We start from the raw sequence: 19,734 nt of genomic DNA, 5'->3' as shown, positions 1-19,734 counted from the left end.
TGTAGTTTATATTGAATGATAAGAAATAGGCTGGCAGGTAACAAATTTGCAGATCCTTACTTCAGCATCCATGTCGATTGATTCAAACAGAGAAGAACAATCAGTAAAATCATCTGGGGTGGTATTTGGTTTTTTGGAATAAAAACCTGTGTTGTTTTCGAATCAATTGTCAATTTCTGTTTCATTTTTACATGGACTCACCCAAATCTGGCCACTTCCCATCTCATCACTCACTTCCTCCTCTTTTGCAACACAGGATGCTGAAGAGAGCGGCCTGCTAGACAGTGAGGACAACAATCCTCAGGAACATAACAACACATGCGCACAAGACACCAAGGACTCAGTGGGAACAGAACAGGACACTGACAACAGGGTTTACCTGGACCTAATCCCTGTACGCTCCTTCCTCCATACGTCCGGTGGGAGTAAAACCCCTGCCAAAGAAACTTCTAGACATTCCCCAGTCCCGGTAGAGGAGGAGAAGGACCCCTCATCTCAAATGAAAGAGGTTGGTAATAGGGACTTATTTGCTGTATTTACAATAAATAGCGATTACATTCTACTTGCATGGCATTTATATCTTATATTTTGTGCTTTAATTCTATATTTTATGCCTCAATTTCCAGGTCATTTCAACTAACCGTACTGAGGCAACACCTGTGTCAAATGGAACAAGTTCGCAGTCTGTTACCAGCAAACCAGAACAAGAGAACCCCCTGACTCCCACTCCACCACAGCCCCAAACCCAACCAGTCAAGACCTTATCCCAAAGCCAGGAGACCCCCAAGAGGACGAGTGTGGGAATCCCACAGGCCTTCAGCTCCTCCGGGGGCCAGATCAATAAAGGCCCCTCGGGTTCTGCTGGGCTCCCTCACAGTCCTCACCCCCTGCGGCCCAAGGCACATACCATGGGTGAGGACAGAAATGCTTCATCTGTATCACTATCACCACCTTCACATACACACTTATTTCAGATATTTAGAAAGTAAAGTTTAACATGAGGGGGAAAATGGTCTGACAATATTTTTCAGTGAGTAAATGTTGCTTTTATTGTTAACTACTTCCCTTCCTCTGTAATCTTACATAACCACAGCTCCCTCTAGTGAAACACTGCATCCCCTACAGTCAAATGCACAGCTTCACAGTGGAATGCAGACTTATATTACAGTGAAACCGGATTTCTTTTCTTTTCATAATGAATGCATCTTTTTATTTCCCTTTGCAATTTTCAGCAAATGTCATGATAAATATAGGATGTATTTTCAATCTTTAATTCCCAGGGTGTCCCGGTGCAGTCGAAGTGAAACTGGGCAAGAACCGCACAGAGGCGGACGTGCACCGCTACATCGACGAGCGCGACCGTCTGGAGAGAGAGAGGGAGGAGGTGAGGAGCAGCCTGTCAAACCTGAAGAAGGAGAGGAGGGAGACCAAAGAGGAGCTCAGTGCCTGCCAAGGTACGTCGGTTGTTCTTCCTGTGACACTGCCGAAGGTTCACAGTGATCTGTGTGGCTGACAGCTGTCTGCTATCCTCCTCAGACCCCAAGCAGCAGGCCTCATTAGAAGCCTGTTTGAAGCAGAGGGAGGAGGCGTGTCGGGACGCGGAGCACCGTAGGGTAGAGGTGGAGCTACGACTGGTGGAGGTGAAGGAAAGTCTGAAGAAGGTGGAGTCGGGGCCTTTCACACTGGGAACCACACTGGACAGCAGCCTCCAGGACACACAAACGGTTAGTGTGCAGGTCATCAGGGGGGAACTCAGGAAGTTGATCACAAGCTTTTCACTCTCTCTAGTCACTCTCTAACAACTCCTCTACCATTTTACCTTCAGCCTAAAGCAGCAACCCTGCCTGCTCCCCAGACATCTTCATCAACATCATCATCATCATCATCATCCTCCCAACCCTACAACAGCAGCATCAGTGCAGACCCAGTCAACTCTGCCTCTGTGCTAAAGAACAGACCTGTCTCCATCATGGCCACCAAAGGCAAAGTCCTGCAGAAGGCTAAGGTGAGTGTAAAAAAAACACACGTGCATCAGTGGAACAAGATATTTCAGTTCCACGCAGCACACAAATGTGTATTTCAGCAGGTATAGTTATTATTGTATCTACTTTATACTGTCAGAATACCTCAATTTCATCCTTTTTTTGTATAAACAGGAGTGGGAGAAGAAATCCACCTCCTAGAGGGAAACCTGGATGCCCTTTGACCTCTCAAATCCACAAATTTATTTTGGTGTGGTCTGCTGTCCGCACCAGGAACCGCCATGTTCACAGGCCAGACAGACAAATCAGTGTTCTCACTCATCCTCATCAGCCTCTTTGCCAAGGCTATAAAAGGCCAATCAGAGAGATGCACAAGCTATCTTCTCAAACACCCCTGGATGATCGTAGTTGTTTCTCTCCACTTGCTAAAGGGAGGACATTGATGTAGTAGCATTTTGGCCAGTCTAACAATTGATCTTGATGACAGAAAGACACCCCTCAACTAAATTTTGTACAATCCAGATTGTAGCTTGGTTCATATATGCTGGTAGCCAAGATGTAAATATATTTACACCATTATTCAGCCTCATTTGGTTGTATTGCTAGCTAAAAATGCACTTTTTATTCAAATAAAAATGTACTGACAACAATACTGGCTTGAAATTTGTTTATACAAATGTCTCCTTTTGCCTTTCATGTTACATCTGTCAGTCCAGCCTGTCTGTTGCAAATGGACCAAGGTTCAGTGTAGGTAAACAGAGTCAACTCAGTCACTTCTGACTTCTGACTTCAGATTGTTTTTACTAAAGCTGGATGGACAAATCATAGTTTATAGAAATTTGGTTTCTTTCCCCCAGAAGTGATAGTAGTAAAGTACAGAGTAAGTTAAATACAAAGTGATATATAGTAAGTGTAATATACTATAGTGCTAACTAAGCAAGAAATACATATATATACATATATTTAAAAAATATTTGTAATACAAAAATTATAAAATTGTGTTCATTAGTGAGAGCAAACAATCATCTTTTAAACTTCAATCAGTTGAGGAGGCCTATTGTAAAAAAAGATGTATTGAAACATAAAGAAGAGCATTTGATATTGAGCGTTTTGGGGATTATTCAATGGAAATAATAAAACCATGACACAGATATACACTATAATATAATATAAAAGTTTACATCTTTGAATAGACAACAGAACCGTATTGCAACAATTGCACAACAGTGAATACAGTGACAAACTAGGACACAAAGTAGAAATGCATACAGTTTGAAGGCACTTGTTTAAGTTTGAGTGCAAGTTTAAATATTGAAACAGTAAAATTCGTTTTCCCTTTACTCCATTGTGAACCCGCAAACATCCTTGGTCCTTAGGGGTCCTTGTTTCTGTGAATAGTATGTGTGTTTATCAGGCAGCATGTCTCCTGTGGTGCAGTTTGTAGCGATGCAGGAGCTCCTGGTGACTCTTCTTCTGCCTGCTCTTCTTCCTGAGACCAGCAGGCCTCGGGAGATCTCCTCTGGATGAAGGCCTGCTGCTTCCTACGGACAAACCACAGAAAAACTCATATGCACATGCAAATAAGGCTGTTACTGCAAGGACTTTTCGGCAGCTGTGACAGTGGCAATCCCAACTTTAAAACATCGTCTTGTTGTGCAAGTACCAAGAAAGCTCAGACCACCAGACCTGTGAAATTATCATAAAAGGAAGGCAGGAAGGTGGAAGCTAAGGAGTGAACTAAGGAAAGAAGGAAAGAAGACTCATTAATGCCACTGACTTCTTTCACAGTGTGGTCCTTCATAGCCGTCGCACTGACAGCGGAAGCTGCCTCCAGACAGAATGCAGGTCCCATCATTCATACATGGGTTGGGCTTGCACAGGTTTACCGGCTTTTTAACCTCTAATAGAAAGAAATGTATCATAAATCAGCCTGTCACCATAACATTCACAAATTCATATTTTGCCCAGGTCCCTGAGCATTTCCCATCTTTTTCTTAATCTCAACCACTTCCTCCTATATCCACAGAACAGGAGTCAACAAGCTGCCCTGAAAAGGTTTGGTGCTTTCCCTTTATTATTCTCACCTGAACACAACATCTGCACCAGCACATCCTCAAAATACTTGAGATCCTCATAAGACGACACCGCAATCATGTGTTCCTCTGAACCAGCAATCTGCACCAGCCTCTCTTTCTGTATATCCCCGATTCCAATCACAAACACTGAAACTCCGTTATCTCTTATCTTCTGAGCTGGAACAGCAGCGTCGTCCCCGCCTGAACCGTCTGTCATCACCACGACAGCCTTGTTGACTCCGGGCCGGGCGCCTTTGGCCACCGTCAGGACGTTGGAGTGGATGTGAAGTAGAGCCGCGCCAGTTGAAGCCACTCCACCCATGTAGTTGGCGCCGTCCACAGCCTTGAGGATGGCGGAACCGGTCTCATGGGTGTCAAGGTTGAAGACGGTGGTGGCTCTCCGATTGTAGGCCACAAGTGCCACTTGGGCCACGTCTCGGTTGATGTCGAACTGGACGGTGAGAATGCGAACAAAGTTGCGCAGGATGGCGAAGTTATCAGGGCTGACACCACCTGAGGCATCCAGGGCAAACACCAGGTCCACTGCTTGGCCAAGACAACCTGAAAACAAAAAAAGACAAAGAATAATGTTGTTAATGTTGATAATTAGTACCAAATAAAACATACAAATCATGACTTAACTCTGGATGGTTTATTAATCGAATATGAGCCAGATAAGGGAGATTTAAAGATGCATAGGTTTTCTAAGAAGTGCTGATCAAATGATTTTTAATGGATTTATGATTACATAATGATACATTTGGAACAACTGGATCCTAATGACAATTTGGATATTGTATGAGGTAGCAAGTGGTCAGTCAATCAGTCAGTACCTTGTGTATCCACACTGCAGATCTTAGCCTTGAGCTCAGGGATCTTAGCACTGAACTCAGGTGGTGTGTAGGTGATAGTCCTCTGGGGATTTCCTGTGATATTATTCAGTTGTCCCCTGAGGTAATCTGGTCCCACCCCTATCAGGAAGATCTCTCTGTCTCGTGCATACTTAGAGGGCTCTACCACCTCGTCGACAGCAGGAGTGGCAGTGAGCAGCACCACCACGTGGGGCAGGTCGTCCGTGACGTCAGCAAAGACTGGCGCGCTCACGAAGCCTTGACGTGTGACGTAGTGAAGTGCCTGGCCTGTCAGGGTCTCGCCACCGATTGGTTGAAGTGCCTCCACAGCCCGAAGCAAACCCTTCAGGTCCCCTTTGAACTTGTCCACCGGGACCTCGACTCGGGTCTCTCCACCGAAGACTGCCAGGCCGACTTTACTGGACCCGATCACAGTGCGCAGGAAGTGCTTTAAGAAGGACTTGAGGCGGAGAAAGCCTTCCAAGTTGAGCGTGGCCGAGCCCTCCATCAGGAACAGCAGGTCTACGGAGCAGTCCAGCGATAATGCAGGAGCTGAGGAGGGTCAAGTTAGTGTGAGAGATGGGATGCAGCCAGTGGGGCGACACTAATAGCTCAGTAAGTACAGAGACAGTGTACTGACCACAGTGTGGGTCTCCTCCATAGCCAGGTGGACATACGCAGTGGTAACCCTCCTGACCGTCTGACACACATGTTCCACCGTTCAGACAGGGCTGAGAGTCGCAGGGATCTACGGTATCGTGTTGAGAGAGAAAGAGAGAGAGAATGGAAGGGTGTGACACAGACGTCATCTCAAAGAGAGAAAGAAAGAGAAAGAACAGTGTGCTGTTACCTGGACAGAGAGTACGATGGCAGACTGTCTGGTGTCTCTTGTAAACCTTGTTGTACCTGCAGCACACACATTTGGATTGACACAAAATTCACTTGTTTTGTCAGGTTGAAATTGAATCAATTATGTGTATTTTGCGAAGAACAACTTACTTTTTTTCTTCTTCTCTAAAGAAAAGAAAATTAGCATTTTCATATTGGCCCTGTTTTGACAGTTCTGTGACGTAAACACAAACATTGAGCCTTGCCTATGAGTTAATAAGCTACAAAATATGCCTTCCAACACACAGGGAAGGCATTATATATTTACATGTATTCATTTGACAGATGTGTTTGTCCAAAGTGACGTACAAACGAGCTATCTCACTTAAATTGCAATTTGTTAGCTAAGATTAATTTGAATCTTTGGACCCGTTTTACAGTATTGAACAAGCAGCAGTTCTACTTTGTGCTGTACCTAAAACTTTAAAGTTTAAATTCAGCTTTTTTTTTGAAAACTAATTGCTGGACAGTTCAGTGTATTCATGAGTCATAAGATTTGAAAGATTAAATGAAAAGTTGTGATGGTTCGTCAAACTGTGAGCTCCGATTGGCTTCGGCCATTTCATGGTGGTAAAGTTGCAATGTGCTGTGAAATGAATTTAGTCAAAGGACATTTTAACTGCCCTGGGAGGTTGTGACAGAATTACAACTTGTTTTCATTGACACCCTCACACTGACACAGCACATTAACAGCCTGGTGGTTCATTGAGCAGTGAAAACAAGTGTTGCATTTTTCTCGTTTCACGCTGATGTGGGTCCATCATTCCTACCAAATATCTCCTGTAGTGATTTACAAGAATCGTATAATTCAATTATATCGAAATTGTCAGGGATTTTGATTTTGATGTGAAGTTGAAGCTATAAAAAATCTCCAGTTTCAGTGAATAGTTGGGTTTTCTCTTGTAAAAGTTCAGACTTTGTGACCTCAGGTGAGGAAGACAAGCCCATTTGCGAAATTCATGCATTTATGCACACTTGCCTGTAGTATGGACAGAGAGACGTGTATGGGGAATACCCCTTGGAGCCTTTCCAACACATGTAATTCCCCTGCAACTCCTTCACAGTCTCCAGTGTTTTCCTCTCACAGGGAAACAACTCCACCTGACAGCCTGAGGGAACAGAACATGAGGATTGGGGTGGGGACATGTGGGGACATGAGGGAAGTTAGGTGGGGACAATAATTAGTTAGGGAGAGAAACACAAAAGTTTAGCAAGGGAGAGGGCTGTTGTGTGGCAGAGGAATCCCACCTGCAGGCGTGGCGTTGCAGACAGAGAAGGTGCTCAGTGTGGTGTACAGGCCATTGACAGCATCGTCGAAATGCTCGGCGAAGAACACGTGGCTCTCCATCGGCTCACTGGCCAAAGCATGTAGCTCTTCCCACCTTGGAAACAAAACCTTTTTTTTTTAGAGAGTGCACTGCAAACAAAAAGTAGTGGTTTAACCTATTATCGTTTTCCAGCCACAGAACATACTTTGGGTAGCGAATGCCCACGGCAAACAAGACCACGCCCGTCTCTTTGAGCTGTGCAGCCGCCTGCACCGTGTTGCCCTGAGACCTCCCATCTGTCAAGAGGATGGCGATCTGGGCCGCGGTGGAGGAGTTACGACCGCCCGGGAAACCCTTCCTCAGCACGTACTTGAGAGCGAGGCCCGTCTGGGTGGCGCCTCCCCTGGGAGTTCAGAGAAGAGTAGTTTTTACAATGTTATTGTTAGAACACTGACACAGAACAATTAGAGAATATGTAATGTACTGCAGGAGCCAGCAGAGTTAATAATCTACCGCGTATCACTGCCAAAGTAAACCACATTCCTCTTTTAGTTCTTGGACTGCAAATGCACGTAGAATTGTCTGAGCGTTGTCTGAAGTTTCATCACCCCAGGGCTCAATACACCCATTTAAAAACGATTACATTTTTTTCAAAAAGACATAAATGTCAGTCAGAGCTGGAGCCTCTTTCAATCTCACCACTTGATACAAAATAAACAGATTCACAGCGCTTCGTGGTTATTAGGAGACAGAGCTGCTGAAACAAAGGTAGTGCAGGTAGGGAGGTGCTTAGATGCCATCCTATTATATCACTCAGCTGTGACAACAACGCTATGTCTGCTTGGCCTTCGGGCATGATTAAAATATCTTAGCTCCCATGAACAGATTAATGTCAACAACACGAGGTATTGGTTTCTCAGCATTCAAGTGCAGATTGAAATGCTCTTTTATGCTCCACATGTTACATTTCACAAGCTGTGAACAAATGTAGTTCTAGCTGGATACAGAAGCAGAAGAAGTATGTAGTTTGTATTTGGATTTGATGATTAGCATTTGCAACTTTTATCCCCTTTCAGACAATAAAATACATATGTTTCTCAAGACTTAAAGTCTAAATCCTTGAAAAAGCAAATTTACACAGACAACTATTTCAACCGTGTGGATTTAGCAGCTGAACTAAAAATAAACGGGTTATTGTGGAGTCTCTGGCACACTTTTTATGTTAAACAGTTAACTGCAGCATTGTCATATGTAACCACACACTTTACTCGTGTTTTTGGTCGTATCGTTGGTGAAATATTGTAAAGTTGAAGTTTAGAATATTATTGTTTGTCATGTAAATTATAGAAAATCAAACAGAAACAGTGAAGTACTAATAATGCATCAATAAACATACACCTATATTACGATGCTACACCGTCCTAGTTTGATTTGAGGCGATGTGACAGCCAATAGGTTCATAACACGGATAGCAATTTTAACCCAGATGGCAAAATGTTACTTCCAAACCACGCACACGCACACACACACACACACACACACACACACACACACACACACACACACTTGGCCAAATTACCTTCCTCTTGCTTGGCTTATGCACTTATCCAATATCCAGTGACCACCAGTGGTGTCCCCTTCTAATCTGAAATTAATTTGTTTTCCGTTCCAGGGAGCATTTGCACTACTTCTGAATGTGTGTGTAGTTCAGTGTTTTGCTGCACAATTTGTGGACTAAATCCAGTCCAGATCATGTAACATATACAGTAAATAAAACGTTTGCAATTTTGTTAATGCTCTGTTTTGCCATCGTTGACAACTCATTCATTCTGGTTGTGTTCCTAAAACTACACCGAACAACTGACAAGTTTCACCGTGCTAAAACGTTACGAGCATGAAGGTTCTCATCACTACAGACATCTTGTTTGTATATAAATATAGTAAACACATAGACATTAATAAGACATTTCTGTGGTTTCTGGCCTTGTTGAACCCAATTCCTTCTCATCTCTGATAGAGACTCATGTGAAAATGGGTGAATGGAACTGCCTCAGGTGTCATAAACATAAAACAATAAAAACATATTTCACCGTCTTTCATTCGTTAAATAACTGTAATAGCTTGATTTGACTTGATGAATGACACACGTGCTTGTGTATCATCTTCTACGTATAAAAACAGATGTCCATCCTGCCACCCACTCCAAATCACACCATAATAAGTGAATTGAGAGGAGAAACACACCTGTGAGAAATCTTCTTCATGTGCTTCTTCAGCTCTTGTTTTGAGGTGTATGAGTCCAGGGCGAACTCCAGCCGAGGAGAGGAACCAAACTGAATCACGCCGACTCGCACCTGCAAGAGAGTGGAATGACATGAATATGATTGACATGAGAGAAAGAGGGAGAGAGAGAGAGACAAAAGAACAGGCAGAACTCAAACCTTGTCTGGTCTGATGTCCAGTGCTTGACAGAGCTTGATTGCGTAGTGTTTGGACCTCTCAAAGCTGCCCTTCCCCACGCTGTAAGAACCATCCATGAGGAAGAGGATATCCATGGCTGCTGAGCACTGCATCACTTCCCAAGGAAACACACACACACACACACACACACACACACACACACACACACACAGAGGTAAACACTCTGGATATCTAGGTCCAAACTCATTCATTGTCTTTATTTCATTTCTGGCAAAGAGTTCCTATTCTATTGTTCTCTGTGGGGCATTATGGGATTATCCCGGTTAGGGATCAAATTGTCTGCAGCAGATGAAAATAATACCTTGACATAATAAGAGAGAAACAGCAGAGCGTGCCACAGCTCATTTTTATTTTCCCAGGAGCAAACTCACAAAACAATCACCGAGCGAAAAGCACGTTTGAACTCGCTGGAGGCGTCAATAATCTGCAGTGTTGCTGTAATGTTAGAATGCGCGGCCCCGATCATGAAGAGAGCCATTACAGATGAGGAGAGTGAGCCGTCCGTCTGCGTGTGGGAAAGTTGTTCCTCTATGACACAGACATCGGGCCAATAAGACCAGCCACCACCTCAAAGTATTCGTCCAAATTCTTGCCACTCTACTTTACTAATTTAGAAGCTAATTACAACAACTTCACTGCGTCGTACTTTAAAAACTCGGTCTGTATCAGACCCTACACATTCTGTCTGTCTGAGTATTTTTGATTGAACTAAGATTTGTTCACAGAGGTGCTCCTCATTGTTCTCCCATCAGAATCTTCTCTCTACTCACTTTCTCCTGCTGAGCTGATCTTTTGGATGTTCTCATGGCTTGTTTGGATCTCCTGCACTGAGGAGCCCTGCTGAACTAGGAGGAACAAACAACACAGAGATGTCTACACAAACCGTATTTACACTGTATTACGCACACACATGACATTTGGATAGAGTAATTAGGCCAACCATAACAATGACTGCGCAACGAAACCCTTCACAATACATGCTGGTGATATTATTTTACAAGAATAACATTAGACATATTTCATTACACACAAAACTTGCTGACAAGATACAGCAGTGATTCCCAAGCCCCCCTACAAGATCAACGTGAGGAGTTGAAAGATGATTAACTAAAGAGGAAGTAAGGGGGGGGGGGGTCACACTAATCTTTGCAACACATTGATACTTATTTCTCTAACTTTTCTTTTGTCTTTTCTTTTTTTCTCATGAATTGAAAATCTGAAAATAAGACAAAAATGAAGCGCTAAAAACACTCCCAATACAGTTTGCTGACTCCCACGTGACCCTCTGCGATGGGTGATTAAGTATTCAGAGCTAATGCGAGTGGACAAGTGAAGAAACCCATTATTTTGCTCCATTCACTGAATGGACGTCGCTCTATTCAGGCACACGTACAGCCCAGAGAGGAGCGAGGGGATTTGTGATTTCCTGTTCAGAGACCCATGTGAACACGCCTTGTTGTCCCTGGTAACCCCGACGGGTCACAAAAGCATTTGTCCGGCGCGGAGACGAAGCGCTCGAGTGGTTTTACATACATCTCCACATTAAACAGTTTCTCCCTGAATGGCACAGTCCATCTCTCCAATCACAACACGCAAATAAATAGTCAAGATTGTTCCCATCAACTTTGCTGTGTGATGTTCCTGGCTGTCCGCCTCATGTTGAGTAAGTGGCTGCTAATCAGCTGGTGAAGGTGAAGAAGGACACAATCATCCGTCCAAGGTGTGCAAAAGTTCAATAGAAACAAGGGCATGTCCGTATGAGGATAATTTAGCATTAACATTGACTTTGTCCTCCTCTGCTCATCTTTCTGTCACTGAAGTTGTACAGTGAGGATTGGGAGAAAAAAATATGGCAGCAGCAGTTGACAAATGCACCTTTTCTCCATCCTGACCCTTTCATCTGCTCCTAATTCCAACGTCAGTCCAGCCACAAAGCCCTCCTGACTGTGAGGGTTTCGGGTCTTGGCAAGCTACTTGGTCATGGTCAGGGGGGCCCCACTGCTCTGAACAAAAAGTCTGTCTGTTCAGCAAAATCACTTCGAGCAAAATGACTGTGTACCGTCAATGTGAATGAAAACATAGCGGGAAACAAGTAGCAAGACAATAAGCAGGTGTACCCTAATAGTCTGTGAGATATAAATAATACTCCCTTGACATCAGAGTTAAAACTAGGATCAGCTCTGACCTATATGGGAATGCAACTTGACAGATTACATAAATATCTAGCTGGTGAAATACTGCAACAGGTTATCTGAGTTGTCAGCACAGGAGGAAAAAGGGGGCGTCCTGACAAGGTGAAACAATCTGGTTTTCTCAAGTTCAAAGTCTTAAAATGACCAGTAATAAATACTTGAGATGGTGCTAAAGCTGTCATTTTTGAAAACAACTCAGATTATATTGCTCCATAACTCCCGCCTCTCCCCTCAGGCAAATACCGACACTCTCGTGTCCGAGAGAGAAACTGACTACTATAAAATTTGAAGCAAAATTTGACTTAAGCACAGGAAGAAATCCCTTTAAAAGAGAGGATAATGGGAATTCTTCAGCACTGGAGACTTGACAGGTTTAACATGTAGAATATCTTGTAAAGAATCTCAAATTGTCCAGAAGAGCATCAGTGAAGCATTGCACATTTTACACCACGCAGTCCAGGTACGTTTGGCATCAAATGTGCTCTCAAATATCAACACACTGAACAGTTTACTCTTTATTTACAGCAGTCTCTCTTTGCAAACACTTATACCCATCAACATATGTCTAATATTAACATTCATCTCAACAACAGTAACCCTAAACACATACTGGCGCCTTTGGACCGCATCGCACAGAGCCAGGCCTCCATTAAATGTTAGCTGTTTCCAGTGGCAGGCCGTGCATTTTATAGACAACGGGATGTGTGACCTTTTGAACCCGGAACAATAACAACGCCGGCCGGCGTTCGGTGGCGTTCGGCGTATAAATTGCAAGCACGGCTGTTCTCGGCCTCCGTAGTATATTTTGCCGTATGTTCCCTCCAAATGATTTTAAGTGACATTTGCAGCCTTATTGGTACATTAAAAACATTCCAAAATGGTCAAAAGATTCTGAATACTTAAGGCGCAGAAGGTTATCATCAACTGAAACTGAATGCAAAAAAAGTAATAAAACCAATCAGCCAACCTTGAAGAAGCAGCAGCGTTAAGAGGAGGCAGAGATTGATATCAGGCTGCATGTCGAGAGACCTGGAATGATAAACAAGGGCACACACTTAGCAAAAAGAAGCAACAAAATACACCAAAGCGAAAAGAGGAGAGTGTGTGTTAAGAGAGAAAAATGTGAGACAGGAGTGTGTACAGAGGTCATGTGTGGGTTTTCATTCATATACTGTTGCATTTGAACGGTTTCGGCAGGCTTGTAGTGCTGAACGTTTCCAGTATTTCACAAGAAAAAAAGCTAAGATGACAGAAAAGTTGAGTTTTGTGCAAGTGAAACCTTTTTTTCTTTCTTATTCCTTCAATCATCTTGTGACCTGAACAAATGTAATGTTGTTTTTGCATTTATTTTGGATGTTTTTTTTATTCTACGGGAAGACTTGCTATCAAATTGAAAGGAATGTCAAATTGAGGTTGACAACTCTGCAGGTGTTGTGCTGAGGGGAAAGCTCAAATGACAGGGGAGAAGTGAAGTGTGGTCAGTGTAGTAGAAACCAAAGAGGACTGAATGAAGAGATGCTTAATGACTGACACCTAACAACACAGTTATGTGCAATATCTGTTAAGAGTTCTGCACATCACAATTATTTGGTTATTATTCCCCTCTGGGCTGCATTAAAGTGTACTGGATTCCATTTAAAAATGCAAAAGTTCTCACAGGGGCAACAAAAAACACTGTATTAAAACTAAAACAACCATTACAAGCTTCATAAAGACAGGACTCAATGCCAGGCTGCTATAATAAATGCAATTCAATCACACAGGTGTACCTGATTAACTGTTCATTGAGTGAACATCTGAATGAGGATTAACAACCCATCCTGCCTCATTCTGTATGTTCATCGCTGGGTACACATAAGAAGTTGAACGGCTGCAGACAAGGTTTGATTAACTCTGGCTGCTGATAAGCTTGGCCATAATATCCTGTGTGTGTGTGTGTGTGTTGGGGTGGGATAAAGAGGACGGACGTGCCAAAGAAAGCCTCCCTACAGGTACAGCTGTGTGTATTCCTGAGACAGAGATAGAATTGTGTTCAGGCCGAAGCCTCATTTTAAGAGGAGTCTGTGTGTCGGCGATAGAGATCTGCAGAACTGACATGCTGTGGCCGTCTGAGAAGCCGCGGGCTGATAAACATCACCAGAGGCTATTGATGCTCTATTTGTGCACTCGCTGGTACGTCACGAGGACAAGAGATTTCATTACTGCCAGGGGACACACACACATACACACACACACACACACACACACACACGCTTATGGGAGGAAGCAGTCATGCATCCCTACATATAAAACACACACACACACACACACACACACACACAAAATTGGCTCCCTCTTCACAAGCATTCTTCTGGATCCGTCCACCCCCCCCATCTCTCCGTTTTCCTCATCTGCACCTTTCTGCTCTGTGTGGCTGCATGTTCGGTCCTATAGCTGAAATAAAAGTCCTGTTTTAAAGTCTTGCTTTAGGGACTCAAAATGTGTCTCTGAAAATCAACACAATTAATGCCAAATGAGGGTCATTGTGTGATATAAAAGGGATTTCTGACCTGAGAAAGATAACCTAATAATTTGGGCTATCGGTATTGACAGAGACAAAAATAAAAATGCAAACTGGGACATTCCTTTAAATGTATTCACTATATTGTTTTTAAAGGAAGTCCTAAGCCATGGATGTGCCGTCTGCTTTTAATTGGTTGGCAGGTTGGAAAGTGCCTCCACTCTGTAGTCTGTCATTAGTAAGGAGGGCTTGTTTTTGGACCAACATCATACAAAAATCCCAAGATCTCCCGGCCTGTACTTGGAGGTGTCAAACAATGGTTTCAATTATTTCAGGGTGAGTCACCTGCAATAGACACTTTTAAAAGAACTGAAGAACAAATGTGGAAACTTTCTTCCCCACAATGGGACTTTCTGATTAAAAGCCACAACCAGCTTTAACTGAAAATGTCCTGGTATGCACGGGAACATGTTGCACGGGCAAGCTGGCAACCACACAGTCTTTAGTGGGTAGTTTTATTTCTTAAACTACTAGGACACTGGATTAAGAAAATGTTTTAGATTAAAACACCTCAAATTAAAAGACTTGTGTGCAGACAGACTAAGTCCTGCAAAACCACACACACAGTCATGCTCTTATAGGTAAACCTGAGCTACCACTTATAATGACATCTCTCAAAACGCCTTTTCAATTCAAACATGTTTATTTTCCGTGTTATCTTGCAACATCTGGTCACTTTTAAATGGGTCAAGGCAGGTTTAAGAGGGGGCCAGAGGTTATGACCCCGACATGCAACAGTAGAAGAGGTTTACTCAAGAAGACAAACGCAGTGCACACTTAAGTACTCAGTAGGTCGATAGAGTTGAAGAAAAGTATTTGGCTGCTTTTAGACCCGCTGTTGATGGCTCCAGTTACATTTAAGACTTATTTTTGACCGGCCTGAGGTGAACATCTTCACTGCTAATCTTAAATGTTCACCTGTTGCAGTGCACCATACTGACGGATTTAATCACATTCGTTTCTATTTAGAAATTAATGATTGTACGGTAACCGGTGGATGCACAAAGTAGAAATGCCCATCCATTGCGGACATGCTGCGCTACAGCAGGTATAGTGTAAAATCTACGTTTCTCCAGCTTTTTCCCCTCTATGAGCGACTAGTTTCACTTACCATGCGCTGTTCAGTGTTCAAAAATCCTTAAAATGTGTCCTAACGGACTCCTCGCACCTCTTTAGTTTCCGCACGGCTATGGTCCACTGAGGCGTTCCGCTGTAGACGGCAGAGCAGCGACGCCTCCTCCTCGCCATGCCCCCCTGTGATGTACCTGCACCGGTCTAATCTGTCCTCTCATCGCGCACAGGGAGGGGCCAAGACCTATTCTTAGCGGCTCTTATTGGTACTCTTACAACTGTTTTCTTCATCTCCCATACAACTTTTTCCCCTCCATTTAAATTTACTATAGTATTTACATTGTAAAAAAACAAAACACCAGTATTTTTATGTTACTGCGCATATTTGGCACTTAAAAGTTTCCCTCTGCAATAAAGGTTCATCTTATCATGAGGTAACAGTTTTTTTCACCCCATTCCTTTGCACAAGGCAACATTGCCCAAAGAAATTCAAGAACGACACAAAATAAAATGATTTCATTGTCACAGAACCTTTATGTAAAAACTGAAACACATGTTGAACATAAATCAATCGGGCAGGACATCCCATGTGAACAGGGTGAGGACTGAACAAAGGAACGGATGGCAGCATGCTACAGCACACGTGCAGGAGCCAACTTCTGGAATAAGGTGATAAAACTAAAACTACAAGCTGAATGGCTGCTTCTGGAGGCCACATTCAGAGTTAACTTTTTTTTTTTTTAAAGAAATATGGTCGGAAATAAAAAAACATTTTAACAAGGACAATAATGTTTTGAAATTGGTTAATCTTATTTTTTCTGTCCCACCAATAGGGTGATGAGAGAAAACTGCTGCAGCAGCAACTTTTCCAGGTGGTCAATCTGTGAAAGGTAAAGAACAACACGTTATCCATTTGCACTTTCTTGCCAGATGCTCGTCAAGTATGACACATCAATGTATGTCAAAGATGATCACTAACTCCAAGCTCCACAAACTAAAATCAATGCTCGATAAAACTAAATAACACAAATTCAAAGATGCTTTCCAAAAATGGTGAAAGCAGCTCTGACCTTTGTCGTCAGCTTCAGACAGCAGCAGCCAGACGTCTGAGGATCTGAGATTCAAACAGAAAGCAGAGGAGATTCTACACAATCTTCATCAATTTATGATATAATAGTTGAGAAATAGATAAATAAATAAACATCACACTGTGAAATTGACCAACCATTGATAGTCCCGGCAGAAGTGTCTTTCTCCTGCTGGGGAGTCTGGGGTGCCGGCTTTGGGTTTATGGTAGCTGCTGGGTTTTCAAGCCCCTTTTGGGTTTCACATGTGGACGTGGGCAGGGGGCAGTCAGGCACAGCTGTGGTGATGGCAGCAGATGCGCTGCTGTCAGTTTGGTCAACCTTCTGCGTGGTGGATGTGGAAGGATTACTCTTGACCCGGGCCCGTAGTGCATCCAGGATCATAGCGGTGATGTGTCCTCCGCCCTTCTCAGTGGGCAGAGTGAGTGAGAGCTCGTTTTCAGAGCCATTGAAGGACTGGACAGTGGCGAGGACGCCACCCACCAGCAGGTGTTGAAACATCTGCTGCACTTCCTTTGGAAACTCTGCAGGGAAGTGTTCTTTACCTGGAAACAAAGAGGGGGCAATTACAGGTAACACAGTTGTGGTTAAGTCTTAAATAATATAAGAAGAATTCCTTACCAGTGAGGGTGCACCGGGTGACCTGAAAGGGGAGCTGCAGCAGGTTCACGGGGATGGGCAAGATACGGGAGAATGGCACCTTCTCCGTGTTGCCGTAGTCCGCGTAGATGACGCTCATCTCATTCTCACCGACCTCCAGGACAACCGCACGGTACCATTTATTGTCAGCTGATAATAAAAGTTCAAACAGTGTTTAATGCCATTTATTGGCAGTTTTGTGAGCCACGACAGATGTTTTAATTTGATATGTTGATGGGGAAATCTGTTAACCGTCATGTCACAACCTGCAGAGGGTGTCTGTTAATTTCACTGCCTTGATCAAGGATTTCAATTTTGGAAGAATTGTGAAAGGCCATCATTGTGCAAAAACATTTTTAAGTAGTCAATTTTCCATATTTTGGAATGGCAATCAATTATCCTTCAATCCTTATTGGAAGCCTTGAATCCAGCTTAAGAGAGGACCGATGACTCAACCTACACATATACCCTTAAAAAAAAAAATTTTAAAAAATTTGATGAGCCTTTTCCTGCTACAAATCATAGACCACAGTCAAAACTCCATTAAAACGAACCCTGTTGTTAGCTGAGCTGCGGAATGTATGCCAGGCTTTAGTCTCCTACCTGTCTACTGCGTTTCAAGAAGAACCGCTCCTACGCTCAGCTCAACACACGCTGTGTAATTACATCTGCCAGCAGACACCAAATTACCGGCTTAGGTGTGCGGGGGCAACAACTGCAGGTGGGATGTCAACAACAGTCAGAGAGGGAACATAAAACCTGGACGGGAGAATGATAGTGGGGGGATTCATGGCGGCAGATTGCGAGTGCGTTTCCTCTGAGTGTAATAGCTTAATGATGGATCAGCTGGTCTGTGCTCATGTGGTCTCCTGCCTGTCATCATTTAATGTGTGCGAATGATACTGCCTGTGCGATGGGGTTTTCCCTGCTGACAGTAACTCAAACCACGATGTTGAAAATGAATACACTGTGCAAAACTCAACTGTAATCTTATCACAAGCATTTTCCTTTTTTGGCATAAAAACAAAAAATAAGCGTTTACTAAAATTCTAGATATATCTTTTATGATGTTTCAACATTAATATTGCATACTTTCTTTCTGATTGTGTTTTTCTCAATGTGCTCAAGATTCTAAATTCCATATTTGGAGGATTTATATTTGCTATCTAAAGATATAGTGGAGTTATGGCTACCTGAGCAGAGTCTGATTGTTATCTGAGCGTTCTGTGCTTTTAATGCATGTTCATGCATGTGAGCGTGCCCCACTGGCTAGCTTGCGGACGGTGCTCTGCACTGCTCTCACACAGCGTTCACAGCTGATGGAGCTACAGTTTGGGCAGACACCCTATATCTATCTGGCAACGTGATAGAAAGACCGCAGATTTAAGTTTATCCCTGCACTTATCCTTTCATAATGCACAGAATGTATTTCTGGAATAATAAGTTCCTCACCAGAGAACTGGGCACAGCAGGCCGCCCCAGGAGCTGGTCTGCTCAGGACAGCGGAGGATAAAGAGGCCTGGATGTTGCTGCAGTAGGCAGCCAGCTCCATCATCACCTCCTGAAGCTTCTGCTGGTCCACTGCACGACAACACACAGCAATTACAACAGGAAGGAGTATAACATGTGTACCATTTGAGCATCTACTGAGAAGTGAGTGTTCTGACCCTGGCCGGGACTGAGCACGTAGAAGAGGGAAGGACCGGTGACGGCAGCAATACAAGGCTGAAAGGTTTCGTTGAGAGGCAGCTCCACCGTCTTCCAGTCCGCTGGGAAACACGGGGCTGAAACAAGATTTCAAGAAGAACAATTTCAACTGGACTCCTCAAAACACCAACCCTTGCATCTTTAGGACACATGCTCTCCAGCTGACCATCTGATGGCATTGCAGTCCGCCCCTCAGTTGGTATCTCTTTGGAACTGGCTCCTGTCACCTGGTTGGAGGAACCCGCATGTTTTTGGCTGTGCTCATTTTCCTGTGCTTTCTCTTGGCGTGCATGTCCAGAGCCAGTGGTTGCATGCGTCTCTGTGGGTAGCGCTCCAGGAACTTTGGCTAGTTGCTCAGAAATGAGGGCCGTTGCCACATTCTGCCCTCTGCTCTCCAGCTCCAAACCGTAACCGTCTTCAGTGACAGAAAGGACACGCGCAGAGAGCTGCTCGCCATCCACCAGATTCTGGAACCACAGCAAGGCTTCACGGCTCCACTCGGATCCCAGAGGCTCCACACCTGAGACCAAACACACTCTTTGTAAGAAACTTATTGTTAAAACCTTTTGTCACGCCCCGTTTATCAAACTATCCAAGTAAAAGTCAAAGTCTTTTATTACTTCAATTTGTGCAAAAGTTCAATCTGGTGTTCAGACAGTCACAGTGAAGACAATACTCTCATCACTTGGCTGAATATGCCAAAGAACACATGGCCTTTAATAACATAGGTGATTTATGGTTTCTATCAAGTATTCCCAAATAAAATCCCCAATAAGGGAAAAAAATAGATATTCTCTTGGCTGCTAAATAAAAACTACTTAAATGTCATATTTATTCAATTTAATACTCTCCCTCTTTCTTATTCACACAACAGTTTTTCTCTCTCTGACACACACACACACACACACACACACACACACACACACACACACACA

The 19,734-nt window shown here is 43.5% G+C and overlaps 3 protein-coding genes across 7 annotated transcripts in view; 1 reads left to right on the top strand and 2 right to left on the bottom strand.

The window, feature by feature from the left end:
• Nucleotides 1–2,909, top strand: part of afap1l2 (actin filament associated protein 1-like 2) — a 31,974-nt gene extending 29,065 nt beyond the window's left edge. The window contains exons 15-20 of one of the 2 annotated variants that reach the window (XM_031843127.1): nucleotides 257–508; nucleotides 627–912; nucleotides 1,281–1,454; nucleotides 1,537–1,724; nucleotides 1,826–2,005; nucleotides 2,157–2,909. In XM_031843127.1, the coding sequence (XP_031698987.1) occupies nucleotides 257–508; nucleotides 627–912; nucleotides 1,281–1,454; nucleotides 1,537–1,724; nucleotides 1,826–2,005; nucleotides 2,157–2,183 (1,107 nt within the window). In that variant the 3' untranslated portion in view covers nucleotides 2,184–2,909. The remainder of the gene's footprint in view (nucleotides 1–256; nucleotides 509–626; nucleotides 913–1,280; nucleotides 1,455–1,536; nucleotides 1,725–1,825; nucleotides 2,006–2,156) is intronic. The other variant, XM_031843128.1, reaches the window with a different exon arrangement.
• On the bottom strand, nucleotides 2,635–15,488 carry vwa2 (von Willebrand factor A domain containing 2). 2 transcript variants are annotated; one of them, XM_031843129.1, is made up of 14 exons: nucleotides 15,409–15,488; nucleotides 12,705–12,766; nucleotides 10,316–10,390; nucleotides 9,506–9,639; nucleotides 9,309–9,418; nucleotides 7,270–7,467; nucleotides 7,045–7,178; nucleotides 6,776–6,905; nucleotides 5,759–5,814; nucleotides 5,549–5,656; nucleotides 4,891–5,460; nucleotides 4,067–4,618; nucleotides 3,760–3,882; nucleotides 2,635–3,523 (listed from the first exon to the last, which is right to left on the bottom strand). In XM_031843129.1, exons 2-14 carry the CDS (start codon nucleotides 12,754–12,756, stop codon nucleotides 3,393–3,395), a joined length of 2,373 nt encoding a protein of 790 aa, XP_031698989.1. In that variant the 5' UTR covers nucleotides 12,757–12,766; nucleotides 15,409–15,488; the 3' UTR covers nucleotides 2,635–3,392. The 2 variants fall into 2 exon arrangements, with proteins under 2 accessions (XP_031698989.1, XP_031698990.1); XM_031843130.1 differs by lacking the exon at nucleotides 3,760–3,882.
• A 448-nt stretch (nucleotides 15,489–15,936) lies between these two features.
• tdrd1 (tudor domain containing 1) overlaps nucleotides 15,937–19,734 on the bottom strand; it is a 9,684-nt gene continuing 5,886 nt past the window's right edge. For all 3 annotated transcript variants that reach the window (XM_031843744.1, XM_031843746.1, XM_031843745.1), the window contains 7 exons: nucleotides 18,966–19,319; nucleotides 18,760–18,876; nucleotides 18,545–18,673; nucleotides 17,075–17,242; nucleotides 16,594–16,998; nucleotides 16,439–16,482; nucleotides 15,937–16,249 (listed from right to left, as the gene is read on the bottom strand). In XM_031843744.1, the coding sequence (XP_031699604.1) occupies nucleotides 16,178–16,249; nucleotides 16,439–16,482; nucleotides 16,594–16,998; nucleotides 17,075–17,242; nucleotides 18,545–18,673; nucleotides 18,760–18,876; nucleotides 18,966–19,319 (1,289 nt within the window). In that variant the 3' untranslated portion in view covers nucleotides 15,937–16,177. The remainder of the gene's footprint in view (nucleotides 16,250–16,438; nucleotides 16,483–16,593; nucleotides 16,999–17,074; nucleotides 17,243–18,544; nucleotides 18,674–18,759; nucleotides 18,877–18,965; nucleotides 19,320–19,734) is intronic.

The sequence above is a fragment of the Anarrhichthys ocellatus genome, unplaced genomic scaffold (genome assembly GCF_004355925.1).
Source record: "Anarrhichthys ocellatus isolate YVR2014 unplaced genomic scaffold, GSC_Weel_1.0 scaffold4, whole genome shotgun sequence".
NCBI lineage: Eukaryota > Metazoa > Chordata > Actinopteri > Perciformes > Anarhichadidae > Anarrhichthys > Anarrhichthys ocellatus.
The sequence above is the reverse complement of the archived record's forward strand: the minus strand, read 5'-3'. Positions and strand labels throughout refer to the sequence as shown.